Source organism: Amphibalanus amphitrite, unplaced genomic scaffold (assembly GCF_019059575.1).
Source record: "Amphibalanus amphitrite isolate SeventyFive unplaced genomic scaffold, NRLGWU_Aamphi_draft 001093F_arrow, whole genome shotgun sequence".
NCBI classification, from domain to species: Eukaryota; Metazoa; Arthropoda; class Thecostraca; order Balanomorpha; family Balanidae; genus Amphibalanus; species Amphibalanus amphitrite.
Window position 1 is genome coordinate 72,382 of NW_024882587.1, and position 19,424 is coordinate 91,805.

General features: G+C 50.6%; 1 protein-coding gene across 1 annotated transcript in view; it reads right to left on the reverse strand.

Annotated features, from left to right (window-relative positions):
• Positions 1-16: 16 nt before the first annotated feature.
• Positions 17-19,424, reverse strand: part of LOC122370057 (glutamate receptor ionotropic, kainate 2-like) — a 25,747-nt gene continuing 6,339 nt past the window's right edge. Inside the window, exons 2-18 of the mRNA XM_043345319.1 lie at positions 18,495-18,695; positions 13,755-13,913; positions 11,680-11,864; positions 11,283-11,443; positions 10,853-10,994; positions 10,273-10,440; positions 7,858-8,010; positions 6,755-6,964; positions 6,237-6,528; positions 5,812-5,950; positions 5,289-5,426; positions 4,972-5,026; positions 3,942-4,084; positions 3,255-3,484; positions 1,863-1,972; positions 1,180-1,335; positions 17-829 (exon numbers count right to left, since the gene is read on the reverse strand). Of these exons, the coding sequence (XP_043201254.1) occupies positions 635-829; positions 1,180-1,335; positions 1,863-1,972; positions 3,255-3,484; positions 3,942-4,084; positions 4,972-5,026; positions 5,289-5,426; positions 5,812-5,950; positions 6,237-6,528; positions 6,755-6,964; positions 7,858-8,010; positions 10,273-10,440; positions 10,853-10,994; positions 11,283-11,443; positions 11,680-11,864; positions 13,755-13,913; positions 18,495-18,582 (2,724 nt within the window). The 5' untranslated portion in view covers positions 18,583-18,695 and the 3' untranslated portion in view covers positions 17-634. The remainder of the gene's footprint in view (positions 830-1,179; positions 1,336-1,862; positions 1,973-3,254; positions 3,485-3,941; positions 4,085-4,971; positions 5,027-5,288; positions 5,427-5,811; positions 5,951-6,236; positions 6,529-6,754; positions 6,965-7,857; positions 8,011-10,272; positions 10,441-10,852; positions 10,995-11,282; positions 11,444-11,679; positions 11,865-13,754; positions 13,914-18,494; positions 18,696-19,424) is intronic.

Here is a 19,424-nt window from a genome sequence, read left to right on the forward strand (position 1 = left end):
TTGTAAAACAAGCAGAGAAATCGCCAAGCGCAACGCCAGGTTTATTATTACATCTGCATGCAAAGCACTACAGGAAACAGGTATTCTTACACGCACTACAACTACAAGAATAACATCCAAAAAGATGTACGAGCAACGCATTTCGTAAATCGAGATATCTTATGGAGAAACTCTTGCATTGTGACCTACAATAACACCAGTCTTTATCCCGAAGTTGACATTCGGTCATACACCCAATCATCCGGCACTCCACTGGCCAGCTCCATCTGGCGCAAGCAGGGATCCAACTGAGCCCGTCGGCGGCCGAGCTCACATATGACAGAGTAAACCCATCGCCAGGGCACTGTGCCCGTCCATTGAGTGCTCACACCACACATACGCAAGCGGCAAGGTTCAAACGGCCGTTGGCCAAAGAACTGTGTTTCTTCCAGGTCGAGTCACTGGCGTCCGCGGGCCACCGTCACTGAACGTCAGTCTCCACATCCGCTCTCGGTATCCCCACTTGTCAGTGATGCTGCTGATTGTTCAGTAACATCTGCTGATCTGTCGGTGACCTCTGATTCCATTGAAGGCCCCGTCAGTGGTCCACCAGCCGACTGATCTGTCAGTGACCCCTGACGCCATTGGCCGCCGGTCAGGAGACAGCCGGTGTCCCGAAGTCTCCGTAGGCAGCGGTGTGTTTTCGCGCTGCCGCCTCGTTGAAAGCCACCAGACCGTGAGAGCCGGACCCGCGTCTCTCAGCCGGCGGCGGCGCGCGCGCTGGCTTCGTGCTGCCGTGACACCGCAGGATGAAACGCAGCTCGCGGCCCATCTCGGAGAGCACCGAGGTCTGTGGGGTGGGGGACGGTTAGAGGTCAAATTTCCTGACACAGGAAGGTAATAGTACGTTTGGACACTTGATGGGACAGGTTCCCAGGTCAATGAACACAGAGCAGAAAGACTTCCGTGTGGCAATTGGCAAACGAAACTATTTCCAAGAGCCATCAGATAGAAAACAAACTCAAGGAATAACACTTTGAGAATCACCGTCAAGACCGTAGGCGTAACGTTGGAAAATGAAAACGGATCGCCTATACTTATACTTTCACTGCAAAGTGGATCTCAAGGGCCCATGCAACACTGGTCGCTTCTGGAGAATGATCGATCCTCGCACAGTTTGGCTGACACTAGCGAACTCACGTTATCGTCGGAGGCCTGGTCCCGCAGGTGGAAGATGAATTCAACGACGGCGATTAGCGTGGCCACAACCATGCCGCCCATCAGGCAGACGAACACTCCGCCCACGTTCTCCAGGTCCAGTTCGCTGGCCGCCGAGCTGGACCTACCACGGTCATCCTGTCGGTGGCGAGGGGAGGGAGGGAGGGCAGGTCAGGCCTCGGGTGTCGGTATCAAGGTGGGCCCTGAACACTGGAAAGGAGACAGTCGATGGTTAAGCCACATCGAGTTACGAAACAACTACCTTCTGCAAATTGAACGTCTGGTTTTAGAGTGCGTGGGATTTTACATTACTTCGCTCTTCGCTTGTCGGTTTTTATTTCGATGACCTGTTGTAACCAGATACTGTCTGCTGTATCCAGTATGCATGCGATTCAGATTCATGATCGAGGAGAGTACATAGTACATATCGAGCTGTAGACCATGAGAGTAAGTCGTGAACAAAACTGTGAGCCGTGGGCCTATTAGCACTGAACGGGGTTGTGGGCTGTGAGACGCAATCAATCACAGCTGTATGCGCCAGGTCATGAACTGTCGCCACCGTGAACTGTAAGCCATGAACTGTGAGTTATGTAACATCGTGAGTTGTACGCCATAACCACGGGTTGTCAGCCGTTAACAACGAGCCGTAAAACGCAAATACGTACAGAGCACTGAGCACCGTCGTTTTTCCACCACTTGTTCTTGAGTTCTGCCAGCTTGCCCTGTTCCTGCATGTAGACCAGCCGCTCGTTGAGCTGGTTGGTCCAAGGCGAATCTACACAGAGAAAGGGATGCAGCACGTTCAGATGCTTGTTTGAGCCGAGTAGACTCCGTGCGGGGGCAGGCTACATACGCGCACATGCTGATCTTACGAGGGCAAGTCATTCTTACTGAGCAAAGAACAGTGAACACAAATAATAACCGTGCAATCTAAGAAGGAGAGTATGTAACTACATAGAATATTTAGGAACTGGAAACTGCTGTTTGTGACTAACTATATAGTTTGAAAGGAGCGACACATACGCACAATACAGTATACAAACACACACATTGCACATATGTGCATCAGCTACACATCAATCAACTGCTTCTTGAAAGTCTGAAAACATATCGATATAATAGCGGTGGCAAACGGGCGCCTGTGAAAAAAAAAAACTGAAAACAGCGCAATATATTCCAACACCAGAACCTTTATAGGGCACCCAAGGTACGTACATAATGCAGTCAACCAAAGTAGTGGCATGATGATCCGGTAATGCAAACATAAAAGAGTAACGGACAAACAAAAATATTCGCGCTAGGACTGGCCGTACAAAATTGGAGGCTGAAAAGGTGACGAACCAAAGGGTGTGCTGTGCTACATCAAACTACCGAACAACACTAATTGTCTAGGACGAAAGCAGTTCGTGACGGCGCGGCGATCAGGCTGCCGCTGAGACCCGACACGAATGCAGAACTGCAGAGCTACCTTGCACTCGGATTTATCATTGAGCCGCCGCTCCTTCCACCAGCGAGTGATGAGTCGCTGCAGCACTCCCTTCTCTTGGAACAGCAGGATCATCGAGCTGATCCGGTCCCTGTGAGGCGAGCCTGACCGGCAGGTGACCGAGGTCAGGTCACGGCGGTCAGGACAGAGGACAGGGCAAGCAGATTATGGCAGAGGTCAGATTAGTAAGTAGCGCTGAGTACAGACATGTTAGTGGGACTGGCCCGGTTTATCTACCAACTTTTTAGGGAAGCCCCAGCCAGAAGCCTTCAGGTCTCAGAAGTCAGACACGGATCAGATGCCCGAAGACTGTTAGGTAACGGGAAGCGGAGCAGTAGCAGTTACCACAACGATACAGTGCCGTGTAAACACCATGCTCATCGCTCAATGCCCGTGGTTGTTAGGCGTGTTAATGGTTAGAAAAGGTAGCAGGAGCGGTGATCCGGTCATTTTTATGACGAATTTGGTACTGGCCGAGTCCGAGTATCATGTAAGTCCGGGCCGGTTGAGTCCAGCACTCACAACAGGTCAGTTCAGTACCACTGATCCCCTTTCTCGCTCCATCACATACCTGGCGGCAGTGCGATGCCGTATCCTTTGTTATCGAGCAGTCCGCCGACCTGGGAGAGCTCGCAGTCGCGCTCTACGTGGTACTCGATCGACGAAGACTCCATGAAGTAGGCGAAGTTGCCCTTGTCGTTCTTGACGCGCTGGATGCCCTCCTCGGTGTCGTGGAACACGGTGGGAGACTGCGACTCCATTACCTGCCACATCTTGTTGTACGGAGCGATCTGGGAGGTCCTGGATGTGGTGATTCGACAGAGGTTGGTCAAGCGTTGAGGATGGTGCGTTTGCCAGGCTGGTCAAGCGTTGAGGATTGTGCGTTTGCCAGGCTGGTCAGGCGCTACTAACTCAGGGTGTGGGTTAGGAGAGCAGTGAGTCGCAATGCTGAGTGGCGATGTCTTAGCTGAAACTCCGACCGTATGCAAAGTACGTAATATCATAAATCGATGCATATCTATTAAACAGAGGTCGATCTACCCGTACATAGGTACATAGGCATACGGGCATACAAGGTTTACGGGCCAGCAGCTGTTCCTCGCAATAATTGCATTTATGGGCACGGGTCTATGGTTCAGCAGATGTTCCCTGCCAATGTTCGACTTCCCTTCGTGAGCAGAAAATACGGCAGTCTTTCACACGGATAATCTGAATATAGATGCACCGTTGTCACAGCCGGGTTTCGTTGCGTGCTGACCTGAAGAAGGTGGCCGTGGAACCGCTCTCGTAGAGTCCGTACTTGATGGAGCTCTGCGCGGCCAGGTCCTCTACAGAGGTGATGGGGAACACCAGTCGCTCCACCGTGAGGAACGCTGCCAGGTTGGCAGTGTACGAAGATATCTGTAGGCAGCGCACCGTGGTCGGTGAAAATCGGGAACTGGCACCTACGCATGTTTCCGGCTGGGGTTTCTTATTTGTTTTGAGTTTTCTAATCCCTCAAATATAGCTTTTGTTACGGAGCGAGCGAAGCGAGCGTAGTCTTTCCTTAGATTAACGGAAATTTCTGAGTATGAGCGGCCGGCCGGCCGGCCGGCCGTGCGGACGCTTTTGCGAGGCTTATATCTCAGCAACCACTTGACCGATTTACACGCGGTAATTTTTGTAGGGTAGCTTCATTCCTTCTACCAAGTATTGGACTATTCCCGATGCATGTGGGTGACCCCTTATGCACGTGCCACGTGCAAAACGAAGAGGTGTCAGTTTTGTAATTGTTGCAATATCTCGGTAACTACTTGGCCGATTGCGCTGAAAGTTGGCATGTAGGTAGGCACCCACTAGGCAGTGCATATCCATGTGCCAGAGTTGGGGTGCTGCTGCACGTGCGCACGTGCAGGGGTCGTTTCCAGATCTCGAGAACGGCTGGACCGATGGCGCTCAAATTTGGTACACGGTTAGGGACCAGTTAGTAGGGTGCCGTGCACAAGTCAGTTGGGACCCATTTTGCACGTGCGCACGAGCAGGGTGCCGCTTTCAGATCTCGACAACGGCTAGGCCGATTGTGCTCAAATTTGGCACATCGCTAGAGACCGGTTAGTAGAGTGCCGTGCACAAGTCAGTTGGAGGTACCCCCTCGAAATTTCGCACGTGCAAGGCCCACCCTCTCGCTCGCTCCGTTAGTCGCCCCAAAAGGCGTTATACTGGTAATTAAATTGCGAGAGAAAAATTCCTATACATTACATATGCTTTAGTGTGTCTAGAAATCGAGATAGGCAATTGAATGGACTTACCATGATAAGAGTGAAAAACCACCACATCGCAGCGACCATTCGAGTAGATACCGCCCTGTGAGATGAAAAGAACGATTTAAGTTAGTTATGCCAAATCTAACTAGATAGCAAATTCATTTAAATGAATTATCATTATCGTCTTCCGGTAACTGCAAGTGTTTCCATTATCACCATGACTATGTAAGTAAAAGCAGCAGAGCTAATAGAGCAGAGCAGTAGCGAGTCGGGGCAATGGGCATAGTGCGCATAAAACTTTCCACGAAATTTTCATCGCACCAAAAAGTAACAATCACGTTCGAACGACACACTACACTTACTTCGGCAAGAAGTCGCATCCTTGCTGCATAAGGGAGCCGATGCAGAACCAGATGCAGTTGAGGAAGTTGAAGTTGTTCTGGAGCTGCTCCTGGTCGGGAGCGCACGGGTGCGGGGGCTCCCACTCATACGGTGTGAACCTGACAAGAAAAAGTGCTGTGGTTACTGGTTACATATAGCGGCATCAAATGGGCCGTTGAGGCTGTATTGGTATTGTGTAGATAATCTGTGATAAAGTTAGTTGAAAACAATGTATTTGAATGACAGCGCAAGAGAAAGCTATGTTTTGCTGGCATAAGATGTGATTCGAAGTCAAAATTACGCAGTTTCACACAGCCGTCAAGAGATGGCGCTAGTAGTACGCGCCTGAAAGTATACTGTGCCGCACGGCTCCGGGTGGATGGCGGCGCAGTCTAGTTGCAGGCGCTTACCACTGGCGCCATCTCTCGGCGGCTATGTAATATTTGCTGTGTAACATTTGTCCACGACATTTCCAATCACAGTCGAGCTGTTTGCGTTTCATACCTGGCCAGGACGAACATGAGCAATGAGACGCCCATGGTGGCGCCCGCCATATACAGCCAGACACGCAGAGACAGAGGGGAGAGGAAGGAGAAGAGTGACGGAGGCTCCCGTGTCGGCTTCCTGTACAAAATACTGATGCCTGAAATGCAAACGAAATCACTGCTGATAAGCCAACATAGCGCCAGGAAGTTGTAAACATATGCAAGGGAGATGTAAATGGCCGTACTACATTGTTTTTCAAATGACCTTTGCGTCCAAAACATGTACATACATGAAAAAATGCAGGCCAATATTTGACTGAAGAGATCGACATTTTGAGCTAACATTTCATAGACTGTCTCAATCGACTACGCAATGGTCTTCACTTCGCTACATTTCATCATCACCACCATCACCCACCGACGCCGCATCGTTCCCCGACTGACCTAGGTTCATGAACTGCATGGTGAAGTCGACGACGGCCTCCCTCTCGAAGGTGATGGTGAGGTCGGAGATGGCCAGGTCGGCCCTGCCCTCCAGGAGCTCGCCAATCATGCCGTTCCACCGGCCCGTCTCGGGGTCGTACTTGCCCGGAGCGTTATCGGGCACCGGTTTGATGGTGTAGTTGAAGTGGAGAGCCTGCGCCAGCTCCTCGATGAGGTCGACGCAGATTCCCTCGTATCGGTCGTTACCCTCCAGTTCCTCAGATGATTCCTTGAGCATGGTGTATGGCTCTTTCTGAGGAGTAAATAGGGACACAACCGAACAACTGAGATTTAGCCCGTCTCTAAGGAGGTAGTTGCGTTTGAATGAACCTAAATATGATCGCAACATATGAGCGGGCCACACAAAGCCTTCTTATTGCAATATATCTCATGTAAAATTGTAAAACCAAATAATAACATTAATTACACCATCAATAAATAAAACTAACATTTATATTACAATTATCACGGTAGCTCACCAGCAGAGTTGTAACGGTGAGGTTCTGGTTCTTGATGCTGGGTACGACGCGCGTTCTGTTGTCGGCACCAGAGGCGCTGAACCCTTCGGGCGTCCAGCGGCCGAGCGGCACCAGGCCCTCGTCCAGTAGCGTCACCACATCCAGCGAGAAGTGGGAGCGCACACCAGTGGTGTCGAACCGCACCAGACCCGTCAGCCCCAGAACCTCCACCTGGGGGTGTGATGTGAGTCATGTCAGGGATTAGCTTCTAAAGCTTCAGCTGAGGACGTCGGGTGTAATAGGTCAGTGGATAGACTGTGAACTTGTTCTTGAGGAGCAGAGTGTCCCATGCCACGGCTTGAACTTCCGACATAGGGTTTCGTGCGTAAAAAGTCAGAAGTCGGCTAATGACTACCGAAAATAAGCGATGAGACAACAATTCAAGGTCGGATAGAAATATAGAGAATAATTAAACTATCCGTCTGCTGCTGAAACGTTTGCATGCAGATCGAACTATTCCTGTGCACCGCCCATATCTGAGTAATATCTCAGTATCATCTCTTTGAAACAGTTTTCAGCTTGCAGCCATTGTTCCGACTCAAGTCAAATAGCTCCTTTTGAGTTTGAGTTGTCCCATTTATCTCATCCTGGTACCGTAATGAGACACTCTAAATCCCATTTATCACACCAGTCACCACACCAGCAGCGCCCATATCTCGAGAACAGCACCGAAATCCTTGGATTATGTGAAATATTGGAGGAAGAAACCTCATCCATATCCCGTTTTTGAGACGTAGCACATGGCGGTGTGCATTATTGATACATATTTGCATGCTATGCAAATCAGATAAAGACAGATTTCAAAGACGGATGGTTTGTAACCATGGTGTACGCTTGGCGAAATAAGTGACCATGTTTTGTAACAATGGCTGGAAAGTTTTATGTGCGAGGGTGTGCGTTTGGATTTTCATATCCACACTACTTCTCAATGATTGAATTAGCAAGCATCGATGCAACATGGCAATCGTTTATTCTGAATATTTTGGCGTCTCTAAAATGAACATACCTACCTTACATAATTAATCATAGTCTGGGGCCTGGGCTGTCATTAGAATTACACTCACGTTTCTCATGTAGTTGAGAACGCTCTCTCCATGTGGCCAGAGGTCGTCCATGTCGCAGTTGAGTGACATGACCCGGATGTCACGTGACACGTGCAGGTCATCGACGGCCTTGGCAAACAGCAGTGCGGCGTCGTACAGAAGTGCTGCCTCCGTCTGTAACAGCGCACATCAGAGGCGTGATGAATTGTCAGCAGTCATAGTGCGGTATCTATGGCGGTAAACATCTCGTTAATTGGCTGAAAAACAAGTCTGCTGAGGGCTACAGCTATATAGCACAGATTCCTTAGCCTTACGAACTGACGTTATGCTTGTTGCATTCAACAGCAAAGTAATATGAGGTAGCTACTAAAGGCATACTAATGGCATGTAGTATAAAACGGCATAAAACGTTTTTTTTTTTAATAATCTTAATGGCAGTGACCGAGAATAATCCACAGGGCTAGGCTACTCTCCTTTCTGCAGGCTCTTCTACTAAAGTCTGCAAAGGTCAGTCCGTCGCGACCAGCCCCAGGCCGTTAAACGGTCGTTTAGGCCTCAGATTGAGTTAGATGGACGATTCGGCGGAATCCGACCGTCGAAAATAAATAACTGTAAGCGGTTCCAAAGGAGCAAAAAAGGCCGTTCAACATTTTCCAAGTCGTATACCATCGCCCAATCCTAGCTTCAGTGGCTGGCCCATAAATCAAAGCCAGCCACCAGTCCACTCGTGTCGGCGACATTCATGCTTCAAACTGGGGTTATTCGTTTATCATAACGCCGATTTTATGGAGTGTCCGGCGACCATCGGGCGGTGTTTTACAGCCTGACACCTTGACGGACAGCACTCCCGGTCGGTGACAGGGTGCTCCATACACCCCGGGAGGCCGGGAACGTCCGAAATTCTGCCGGTGAGCCGGTGGATACAGCAGCATCGACCGCCGATGGTCGAGGGTGGGCTGGCCGGCCGGCGGCGCCGGTTTGCGGGGAGAAAACGGCGACGGCGGCCTGCCGATAAAGCCGGGCTGAGAGCTGCTGTCGCCAGCGGCGGGCAGACGTCTCGGCCAGACAATGGACGAGCGACGATATTGGAGAGGCTGTCGGCGTTCCAGCACCAGCCGACGTCGCGTACTCGCCCCAAAACGGCGACCTGGGTCCCAAAACAGCTGACGTGGGGTGTGAGGGAGAAGGTCTCGGCTCGGGAATAAAGTGCATTGTCAAGATTTGAAAATGGTAGTGTTGGCAAAGTTACCTACTACAGCTCAATTGTTATTCAGCGCACGCTTATTGTGAATACATAATTCGTGTTCACTGTTTATGGCTTCGTCGCTTACATATGTCGTGATGATTCTGTCGTTTGAGGCTTGACTCAGTGGCACAGCTGAACACTTGTAAAGTCATATTTGCCCAGAACACACCTCTGGGCCACTCTCCGTTACTGTATTCCGCTCACCGTTACGTATTCACGGTGGGATATCCCACCCTCAATAGCCCTCCGAACAACACCTCCTTCCGTACAGACTACACGTACAGCCCCTCCCTCTGCACAGGCCCTCCCTTCATACTCCTCCCTCCGTACCCTCCCTTCGTACCCAATCTCCGTACCCCGCCCTTCGAACGGTACCTCCCCCGCACCCCGCACCCCCTCCCCCCGTACGACCCCTCATCAAGTCGCTTTCGGTCCATGTGAGCCGGACGCCGGTCGATGACAATCGATACGGGCCGCCGTCCCCTACATAAGCAGCCACGACGCCGAGTGCGTGGCATTCGATTCGAGCGAGTGATTCTGTCCGAGCCAGGTGAGCCGTGTGTCCAGGGACCTCTATATAACCAACGACGACGCAGACCAGTGAGGCATTCGGTTCAGGCGAGCGATTCGTTTGGAGTTAGGCATATTCGACTCAGTCAGTTTTTCGGTTCCATTCACTCGTTCAATATTTGGCTCTCGACACCGGTCAATCGGTTGTGGACGGTAGCACGAGTGTATCCACAGGCGAGTGGACACCGCTTGGAGCAACACAGGTGACGAGGAGCTACGCAACTTCAATCAAGTAAGTCCCCGGTGTCGCCGGTCTTTCTGCGACTTTACCGCTTTGATCCTATCCAATTTTCCGGAATATCAAAACTGTCTTAAATTATGTCGATTGACTAGCCTGGCTAGCATGGTAAGATGGGTGTCGGCCGTCGGCCGCCCGCTCCTGCGATTTTCCGATTCTGGAATGCATGTGAGTGGGGTGCAGTTGCCAATATGCCATCGCCGCGCCATTTCTTTGCTACTATAGAGTGATAGTTTCATATAAAAAGTAGCAATAATTGTTGAAGCATCATCTCACACCGAAAAAAAACTTCCTCCATACAGACTCTTTATAGTGTAGCTTTCACTGTTCATCACCCCTCCCTCCGTATACCCCTGCACCACATTCCCTCCCTCTCACTCACGCTGAGCCGTCTGGGGGAGACGGTCACGTGCCGTCCCCGTAGTGCCTCCGCCTCCTTCCAGCTCTGCACCTGCCTGATGACGTCATAATCGTCCGTGTTCACCAGCCGCAGACCGGTGATGTTGGTGCCCGCGAACTGGAAGTCGTGCAGATCCACCGTGTGCAGGTCCTGCCAAGGAGACGATGGGATTTATTTGAGCACATACACTAAATACAAAACCGTTAAGAAAGAGGATTCTTCTACCCTTTTTTATGTTTCGCTTCTATGTCTTCATAAAATCACATCAATGAGCACAATGGCGGATCCAGCCGGACATGTTGGGGGAGGGAAGGGGGGCAAATGGCCGAAAAGGTCCGTTTCTTTCCATGCACCGCCATAGGCGTAATGTTAAAACTCGGGTGGGGGGGGGGGGCAAACGGGCGGGGGGAGCCATGGCCCTAAATGCCCCCCCCCCTGGATCTGCGAGTGAGTGAGCACATGCATTTCGTCATTTTATAACTATCTAGGTGCCAGAAAACAGAATAAGAATACTTGTGTGGCCTGAAGTGCGCCTTAGGCCTCACTCCCCATCATTACTGACCAGGTTGGTGAAGAAGTAGTGGTAGTAGCGGGTGACCATGCCAATCTGCTGCGCCTGCTTCAGCACCTGGTAAATGTTCTCTGCAGAGCAGTCCACCACTAAATGGGTGCCGCCGGAGTTCTGAATTCCCTTCAGCAGCATCCTGCACGGAAAATGAAAAATAAACGACATTCATTGGATTGTTGACAGAAGTCTGACGGATGGAAACGAATGAGAGAAGCCAAATAAATGATTGTAAGGTCTTTAGTGTAAACTGCATGGTACAATAACATGCCAAAGAAATATGACGTTTGTAAAACCAATGACCCTAGTCCCTAGTCGATAAAAGGATCCGTTGCGTACGCATGGCTGGTGTTATGTGTCCGCTAATAAGTGCATGGTTCTGGGGAGGCCAGGTTCGTCCGTTTTTAATTAATTATCTCATTCTTACCTGTAATCCATATTCGCCGGTAGTTGTCGAACGGTCATTGATATTTTATTATTTGTATTCATCATTCTCAAAACCCTTTGTAGACGGACTAGAGAGTTGTTGTCCTCATAGAGGACGTGAAATTTAGTCCATCGCAGGGTTTCCAGAATATCGACGTAGGTCTGAAACGAATCGATATTGCATATTAGCTGGGAACAGCTGGACGACGACCAAAGTCTGAAAAAGTAAGCAACGTTATATGGCTAACATTCTAAAATCGAGTACATCCCAGTCCCGAGCGGCAAAAGTACATACATGCCTACACGTAGATCTGGAGCAAATCATTGTGATGTGACCTTCATTGTGACCTTCATACTGACTAAAGTCCTGAATTTACTGACCGGCGACCTTATCTCACCTGGCTCAGTGTCTCGGCGTGGGGGTACAGGCTGACCGAGAAAGGCTCGCTGCGCCGCCGGTACCGCCACGAGGTGGTCATATGCGGCACAGATTTGGTGTCACACAGACTGCGAACGTGCGCAGCGGTCGGCTCGGTGGCCGGCCCGATGATGGCGCCCACACCCACCTTCAGAAGGTGGCACACTGTCGGACAGACAGCAGGAGGGTCACCTGACTAGTCGCAGACGACACAAGACTACCGGGCAGACGGCGGGTCCGAGTCAGATGGGACAGACGGGTTACAGGCGACAAACGACAGAAGATAGACGGATTAAAGAGGACAAACCAAAACTGGGTCACACTGGTGGACCAGACGACCTAAGATGGGTCATAGAAGGGTCACAGCTGGGTCACACAGACAAAGAGAAGACAGACGAGTTTAAAAAGGACAGGCGAGTTCCGTCAGATGATAGACGGGTCCAGAATGACGTCGGGGTCTTAAAGAAATAAGACAGGTCACAGACGACAAGCTGACTATCCTTCTTAAAACTCGAGAGCCTTTGAAATGCCTTGATGACACTTCGCATCTGCAAACTGCTAGAGCACCGTAACAACACTAAATCCAATCCTATCCGGCAACTTATGGCAGTCATTCAACCTCTGTCTGAGCCACCAGCCATTTCATTAGGACTGCTAACACAAATGTTTTCATCAGAATACAAACTGCTGAAAATGGCTGGGCTGTTGCAAGCTGCTGCCCGATGCAATGGCTGCAGCGACGGAGCGTTTCATTCAGGGGATTTATCACAAATAGGGTAAGTGCGTGGTGCACTCCAGAAGTTTTGAGACTTTTTCAGTAGAGACAGTTGTCTGTTTCAGAGAAGCATGAAACTTGTATGACTCTCGAAATGGAACCTCCCGAGTCTAATGCACCTGCTTTAGCGCTCCTGTCACTGTCTGAAGGCCTGCTGATAGGCCTTCAAAGTGAAGGTGCCCAGGGCCTCTGTCACAGCCTCACTCATCTCCTCCACATCCTCCGAAAGACGCCCCTGAGCTTCCCTGTCAGTCTGTGGAACATCCAGAAGCCACGGGGGCCAGATCAGGACAGTGGGAAGGTTACGGACGGTTTTGTCGCTCATCTGTGTCAGATAGTTCGTCTCCATGGTGGACTTGTGGGTGTGTGCGCTATCCTGGTGCAGGAGCCCCTGGCCACAGTTGAAGAGTTCCGATCTCTTGCGGCGAAATCTCTTTCTCAACTCCCTCAGAACCTTCACGAATCATTCCTTGTTGACCATCTGGCCGTTTAGGGGACCCATGTTATGAAGTTTCAAGTTTTTGCCTTTTTGTTCTAAGTAAGGGATTAATTTGAGCTTCCCAGTGGACCTGCGCCCCTTTCTTTATTGGGTCTGAAGGAGTCAGTGCGTTTTCATTGGACCTTCTGTCTCTTGGTCTCATGATGGTAAAAATACATCGAGCTTTCGTCTCAAGTCACTTTAGAGTCAATTTGCTATGCTTCTCGGGCATTTTTGCCAAGCTAATCCCAAAATTTTATTGCACAGCGACCCTCCAAGTTGTCTTCACATGAACAACCTGACTGTGCTCTACACTGGTCACTGTGACAAGCCGCGTGCGACTTGCCATGTTCAGGGTGACACCGTTGCCGTCTTTTGCAACGTAGAAAAGCAAAATTACGCAAGTACGTTTATAACAACTGTGGTAGGGACTTGTGAGAACAACAAGTATCTAGCACTGTTCATAAGGGTTTTGCGAGGCCAGTCTCAAAACTTCTGGAGTGGACGACGTATTTGGCCATGTGGGCGGCATCTTACCTCGTGCAATCGGGATGAAGAGGGCTTACCTACCCCGTTTGGGCGCGTATTTGACATGTTACCCCTATTGGCCGTGTAGTCAGTGCGTAACCCCGTTTGGCCGTGTGGACGGATCGTTACCTGGTTCGGCCAGAGGCCGACATTTTACTCCGTTAGGTCGTATGGTCGCTGCGCTATCTCGTTTGGTCTTGTGGCCGTTGTTTTACCCCGTTTTGCCATGTGGGAAACCGTTTTACCCCGTTTATTAGTGTGGACGGTGCGTTACCTCGTTTGGCCGTTTGGAAGCCGTTGCTGGCGGGCACGCGCTCCACCCGCGGCACGATGGAGGTGCCCTCAGCCTTGATGCTGCTGCTGGCCCGCTCCACGCCGTACCGAAAAGCCAGCTCCCGCGCCGGGTCCGACTCGTACTGGTCAAACAGCGCGCCTGGGGGCGGCACAGACACGTGAGGTGACGTCATGAATGGCACACCTCAACGGCAGTCAGTGTTCATTGCCATTAAAACTGAAACAAATACAGACGTTACCTGTTAAGCGCGAGCACAGTACCTGGATGCCATATCGTGAATAACCCGATGCTTTTACTGCCTGGTCAGTTTCCTTCCCCATACATACGGAGATACGGATTGGTACATGCCGTGCCCTGACTCGCTGTCTATAAACAAACTTATCTGACCCCGACACTAAGCCAAGAATCATGTTGATAAATAGGTTCAGTAGCCTAACGATGGAGTCAGATACCGACCGGCACGAGGTCTTTGAAACGTTGGTTAGAAGTAACTAAGACATCGGTATAAAAACGTAAAGTCAGCTTTCCAAGCTCAGCAGGCTGGCATATTGTGATTGTTTTACATTATTGAAACTATTTTGGATATTCATTTCATAATCACACATCTACAAATAAACAAGATCGTTCGGCATGCAGGTAGGCGCATGTCGCAAGAAGCAATGGCCTTTTGGCGATTGGCATCCAATGATTGGCATCAGCGACACATTTTTATCTAGGTACATAGGTAGTAGGTACCTACGTCATCTTCGCTCCGCGGCTGTTTTTGAGTTCAGCTCGTGCTCCGTCCCCCCCCCCCCCCCCAGCCAGCCGCGATTCTCGTGTGAGAGAAATAAACAAAGTCTGGACGACACACGCTCCTGCCGGCTCAGGCTGCTGTACAGTGAACACATATCGGACCAGCACGGGCGCGTGGACGGTCACAGACCAGCCCAGAGAGTGCACACGTGCACTACTTATCGTAATGTGAATAACGGATCTGGGCTGCGACTACAAACGCGCAGATCACTGGTATCGCGGTCGGAGATGCAAATGACCATGTTTTGCACCAGGTCCGGACAGTATTAGAAACGGGTCAGGCCATTGCGTAATTACTGTGTGACGGAAGGTCACACATCGGCATTCTGCAAAGAAGTGGAGACGGGAGACCAAGGCCAACTGAATAGCTGACATATATCGACATACACGCCGTCAACTTAGATCAATGTGTTCCGTATAAAAATAAACCAGCCACGCACCTGCGTTACAGATGCACTTGAGAGAATCATTGCTCATCGAACACCAATAAGACTACTAACCCGATTATCCTAACAAAGTATTCCGTATGGACGCCTGTGTTTCTCAGAAGGGCCCCAGTCCCTAATTGGGTAACGAGGCGGATAGCTTGGATAACGCGCTGCACGTCAGATGCAGTCTCCGATGTGAATTGCGTAAATTACGCGAAGCCAAGTGCTGAAATTGGGTGATTAAGTCTAATAAAGTGGAATGAGCTGGTTTAGACGCTTTGACAGTCCCCTGAAGACTGCTCGTGCAGGAATGCAGGCGTCGAGGGGGGAGGGGGGGGGGCTGGAAAATGGACTTGCAGAAAAGGGATGGGTATTATAAGAGAGCCGGAATCGACTCTTGCGAGGAATGAAGGAAAAAACGTCAGAAGCGGATTGAAAAGGCTGCTAGTTCTGACAAACATGCAAACGAATCTAAAATGTCATAATCGGTGATAGAGTGAAGCTTATCTATAATGCAATTATTTCACACGAGTTGTACGCAGTGAAACTTAAGAACTATAAATTAACCGTCCGTCGATCATGTTAAACGTTATGCTCACTTTCTCACTTTCCACTAATGATGACATTGTGGCCAAAATTGTTTTTATTTCACGAAGAGCCCTCCATAAAATTTAATGTCATGGAGGAGCTGAGCTGACCTGAGCTTATATATTTTAGGTATATCTTGCAACATTTATTTTATGTGTGCATGATAAACGTTCTTTTTATTTACTTCGATGTCAGTTATTTTTTCATCTAAAAGCAAATATTAACGGCATCTTCATCAAATCTGCATTTAATACCAGCACAGCAGTCTATTCTTGGTCGTCAGAGTCCACAAACGGAGACGGAACGACTGCGCAGCGCAACAGACAGCCCATCGCCCCAGTCCCAACAGGCGCCATATCAATGGAAAACAACTCGTCGGCGCGGAAGCGGCGATAGCGGCTCATTCGCCGCTCGGCTGGCGCAGCTCGGAGCCTCTGGGAGCGCCGAGCTGCCGCAGCTCCCTGGGGACCGCTCCGGCAGAGCTGACGGGCCGAGCTGCCGGACCGAGCGAGCGGCCTCCAGAGATCAGTCGCCGGCGCCATATTGATTTCGACGAACGGTCGGAGCAAAAAGCGTGTGGAATACGGAGAAAACTGGGGTAGGGTGTTAGTGGAGGCAGGGACAGTGAATGACATAATTGGATCTCTGGGTCAGTTATGGGTTCGTGCTGCCATCATGCCATGTTTCATCCCTTCACACAGCTGGTCTGCGGAGTGTCCTTTTCTCGCACTGTTCGATCGCCGGCACACGATTCCCGACCCACATATTGCTACGCCCGGGTGCTAAGTATGCCAGGCTCACCACCCCCCAGTGCATATGTTTTCCGGGTCGCCAGCGGCGCCCCCGCACCCTCCCCCACTCCCAGGCGTCCCTCCCCATCCCCGCCGCCACCACCGCTGCCACCGAGATGATGGATCCTCGCAGATGGTGTCGGCCCGGCCGCCCGGCCGCCGGCAAAAAGTTTTGTGTAGTGTTGATGCGCGACCCGGACTTCTGGTGCTGACGGCTGTAACGAATGGTGACCGAGCTGCTGTAACGAATGGTGACCGACCTGCCGAGCCGCGACCGGTCAGCCGACCGAGCCCCGACCGTCAAGCTACGGCCGTTGAGCCCGACCGGCACGATGACAGTCCTGGGAATCCTGGGGCAGCTGCCGAGCCGCAGCCAGCCCTCGAAAATGGGATGATACTCGACACTGAAGCTACACCAAAATGCTGCTGACGTTCGCTCTGCAGATCGCCGGTCTGCAGCGCACTTCTTTAATAGTTGAAAAGCGTTTCGTTCAAGCGAACGTTTTGTTTGCACGGATTGTTCAACGTTGTTCTGGTATCCACTTAACAAGTCAGGATGACGGGGTCGCTTTAGTTATCTGGAAGCGTGAATGAAAATACATTCATCATTATTGTTTATTTATCGTGTCTTTATATCGCGTGTTTATTTATTTATATTTAATCATGTCTAAAGAAGCATAATGTGTCTACGTAGGTATTCTTTAAGTCCATTTTTTCGAACTTTCTTCCCCAATTTATCTTCTTTTTCTTTCTCGACTTCATTCGCCGTCCCATTTTATTATCTGCCTTCCCCGATTTCTCTCCTCCTGCCGTCTCGTCTCTCCTCAGCCCCGGCCCGCTCCCCAGATTTCCCGCCGACGGCGACGGGTCCGGCCGGCGGGCCGTTTCCGTCGTCGTCGGCGGCGGCGGCCGTCAGCGTCGCTCGCCACTAACGAAGCGAGGACGACCACTTCTTCACGCCGAATTATCGGCCCTCTGGGTCCGGCACGACCTGCGCTGAATTGCGACGACCAGAGAAGACGGTTCCCGATCGGAATGGCGACGGCTGGGGATTTGGGATAATATGGTGTGCGGTGTGATGAGAAAAAGCTTCACATCTGTAGTCGCGAAGAGACGAGTCCAATAAGGGAGAACAAATAAGAGGACAGTTGCTTTCTCTGTTGTGGCCGACTTATCCGCCTTTACTGTCTCATTTGAGCGCGCCAATAAAAGAGGATTTCACTGGGCTTACATAGTTCTGGAAAAGGACCGAGGAGGAGAGTTAGAAGCTTGAGCTGAAGCTGGGTTGACACGTTTGTGGCTTCAGATTGAAACTGTGCTATACCTACGTTTTACAGTTGCAACTCCGAACGAAAACAGAAAGCTGTACCCTTAAAGAGTAGTCAACACTTTGATCAGCTCTCCCTTTGCTACATTAGATAAGACAGGATCAAAGGGAAATTCCCGACCCGTTTCCCCTTTCTTGGAGAATGGGGCATTGAGGTGTAAATATTGGGTGATCACGACCTCCGACCTCACCTCGCCTCTTCCATACACAATATGGGACGGATTGGGGACAGTGGACGATTCTATCCTCCCCCTGTCATGGTCAATAGCTTAGGGCCAGTGCCAAGGCCGTCTCTGCCCTACTTGTCTCGCCGCTATATCCATGGATCATTCAGCAGTCGGACCCCTGAGGCACCCGTCCCGCCCGCCGTCCTCGACACTCGGTCCCTGCGGCCGAACCACGACGTCGACGCGGCATGGAGCGGACGGGGAGGGGCGGAGGGGAGGATATTGTCACGCCCCGTCGATGGTGGTCGGCAGAGACGGCACTGGACGTGGATGGCACTTGATGAGGTGGCGTCAGATGGACGGGAAGGGTATAGCAGGAGGGACCGGAGTGGGGCGGCGACTGGCGACTGTCGCTACATAGAAGATGTAGAAGATCGGAGTCATTGGAAGCTTGAAAGAAACAATGGAAAAGCGCGATGAATTAAGTAATTACAAGGAAAGGAATATCCTGGAATGAACAGCTAGCAAAAATATGTGAGCAAACTCACAGTTTGACTATAGGCAAAAACAAAGAACATCTAGCAGTTTATTATTGCGATATTTTCAGCTGACCGCCCACTTACCGATTGTGATTGTGTTGGTGGCGTCCGACAGTTGACGCTCTAGCACCAGCAGAAGCAGCACCAGTGGCACCAGTGACGAGCACGCCATGGTGCTGTTTCACCACCTGCACCGCTCCCGGTCACCCGAGAGGGCTCGAGCCGGTGGACCGACGGACGCGCACCACCCCAGATGTCTCCTCTCTCCCTCCACTCTCGGGGAATCTGCCGGAAAATTATTCAAATCAGTCCGGAATGTCTCGCACTCAGGAGCTCAGAATGCATGAAATGTCGACAATAACGTCTTGATTCGTTGCATCTCGGGGCTCCGAGGGAGCTGAGGAAACGAGAGGTTAAAATTGGCAACAGCTGCAGGAGCAGTTGTTAAACTATAACCGAGAGGCGAAGGGTCTGTGCTGACACTTTTAGCGATCAGCATACATAAATCGTTCGACGTTCATTGAATCGATCAGATAAATAAAAGTCATATGAATAGTTCAGTCTAATGATCAGACCACAGCTCGGGACTAAATCATCACATATGACCTTATCGAATCCGTAACCAAAGATAGCTTTGACCTGGCCACTGGCCCGGCCCCTGTTGCCTAAGCATGTTGCACTAAAATTTAATTCAGCTCTTAGTACAATACACTCGGATGTGCTTTATACATCCGAGGTAGGTACCGATGCCATCATGTATGTGCTCTCGAAAAGATGGCATTATGCTTGACTTGACACATGATCAAAACAGCTTAAGTAACCTTTTACGATGTCAGAAGGAGAAGCGTCATTTGTGCCTTTTTTGTTGTTTATTATCCGTCTACCCCTTTAACCCTCGCCGGCACAGGAGGGGGGGGGGGGGGTGATGCAACCCCCCTAAGGTTTTTCGCGAATAACTCGCGTGAAAAGCGGCCGATCGCGACGAAACTTTCAGTACCCTCGCATTGATCATTT